At 36.2% G+C, this 1,820-nt stretch overlaps 1 protein-coding gene across 1 annotated transcript; it reads right to left on the reverse strand.

Annotated features, from left to right (window-relative positions):
- Positions 1–1,042: 1,042 nt before the first annotated feature.
- Positions 1,043–1,462, reverse strand: LOC106466045. The gene has a single exon (XM_013926288.1). The coding sequence runs from the start codon at positions 1,460–1,462 to the stop codon at positions 1,043–1,045; it is 420 nt and encodes a 139-aa protein (XP_013781742.1).
- Between the last annotated feature and the right edge of the window lie 358 nt (positions 1,463–1,820).

Below are 1,820 nucleotides of genomic sequence, written 5' to 3' on the forward strand. Positions count from 1 at the left end.
GGCATTTTCAGATGCTAAAACTACTCTATAGTTAAACTGTCGGAACCATTTAATGGGTTTTCGTGGGTCGTTGTTAGGGAGAATGATATAAAAGTTTTCGTATACTGTTGTCAGGTTTGTCAAGGCGACAATATAAAACAAACAATTAGTTTTATGAGTTTTGTAATCAAGTTAATTATTTCTTTAATTCTAGTTTCATTAACAGTAGTAACAATATTTGATATGTATATTATATTTATTAATTCTATTTTTATTTACATATTATTAGGACTATTTTACATTGTTAGTTTAGTTTTTGAAGTTAAGAGTAACCTAAATCTCCTAATCTGGTGGAACCTCATGAGATATTATAAGGATTACGGCCGAAAGTACGGTTAACAACAAGAACACTCAACTGGTGAATTAATGCATTCTAATCATAATGGGCTATCTGTGCTCTGCCCACCACGGGTATCGAAACCCGGATTTTAGCGTTGTAAGTCCGCAGACATACCGCTGTACCACTGGGGTACCATTCTAATCATAATAAGTTTTATGACTTTGCATACACCTCGTCATACCTGTATATTCAAATACCTATATTAATTACTGGATTAATTTCTATTTCTAATCTGTGCAGGTAAGCTTGCTTTGATCAGAAGATAATGGTTGACATATCAGATGGAGCGCGAAATTCTTTAAGAACTATTTTTTCAGTCGCATTTGTGAATACTTTTTAAACACGGTACATAATGGCCTTTCTTTGTGCTACCAATCGCGAGTATCGAAACCCAATTTTTGATATTGTAATTCTACAGGCCTAAAAAGTTTTTGAGATTAGCGTAAATTTTACTCAGGTTTTTCAGAGTGCATTTCCAAATTGATATTCTAACGATGATTTTAAAAAGTCGGCTTAAGTTGAACGAGTTGTTCGTTTCATTATTTATCATAAGTTGTTGATATTTCTCCTGCTGTAACGTTTTTAGTATGGAAAGTTAATTTATTCGATATTTATTGACAGATAAGTTACGAATTTTCCCCATAAACATTCTCTGAGTACCGTTTACACGAAACTCAGAGAATGTTTACGGAACCGGCCGTTTACATGAGGTTCCGTAAACATTCTCTGAGTACCGTTTACATGAGGTTCCGTAAACATTCTCTGAGTACCGTTTACACGAAGTTCCGTAAATATTCTCTGAGTGCCGTTTACATGAAGTTCCGTAAACATTCTCTGAGTACCGTTTAAATGAGGTTCCGTAAACATTCTCTGAGTACCGTTTACATGAAGTTCCGTAAACATTCTCTGAGTACCGTTTACATGAGGTTCCGTAAACATTCTCTGAGTACCGTTTACATGAGGTTCCGTAAACATTCTCTGAGTACCGTTTACATGAGGTTCCGTAAACATTCTCTGAGTACCGTTTACACGAAGTTCCGTAAACATTCTCTGAGTACCGTTTACACGAAGTTCCGTAAACATTCTCTGAGTACCGTTTACACGAGGTACAGATGAACAGAGCTGATCACATAAGCTGTCATGCTGTGCTAGCGATGTAAAAGACGGTTTATTAACTTGCCTTGATCCTCATTCTTATTCTTTATATACCTGAGAATTGTGCTGGCCCAATTCCTATGCTACACGTGCACGTACGGATGAATTAACATTGTTATATATGCGTGTGTTCCCTATAGCCGATCAGATTCCCTTATCTGTACGACAAATTGCCCTATTTTTCCAGTTGTGATGGTTACGTCAGTCACACACGATAATTGACCAGAAGAAAAATTGCCGGGAGTTCCATATCTGTTTCATATGAGATTTGTTCAATCAGTCAGTC

Source organism: Limulus polyphemus, unplaced genomic scaffold (genome assembly GCF_000517525.1).
Source record: "Limulus polyphemus unplaced genomic scaffold, Limulus_polyphemus-2.1.2 Scaffold2133, whole genome shotgun sequence".
Taxonomy (NCBI): domain Eukaryota; kingdom Metazoa; phylum Arthropoda; class Merostomata; order Xiphosura; family Limulidae; genus Limulus; species Limulus polyphemus.

Bases quoted from the DNA above. Each gene is read 5' to 3' on its own strand.
- LOC106466045 (XM_013926288.1), bottom strand. From the start codon at position 1,462: ATGTTTACGGAACTTCGTGTAAACGGTACTCAGAGAATGTTTACGGAA.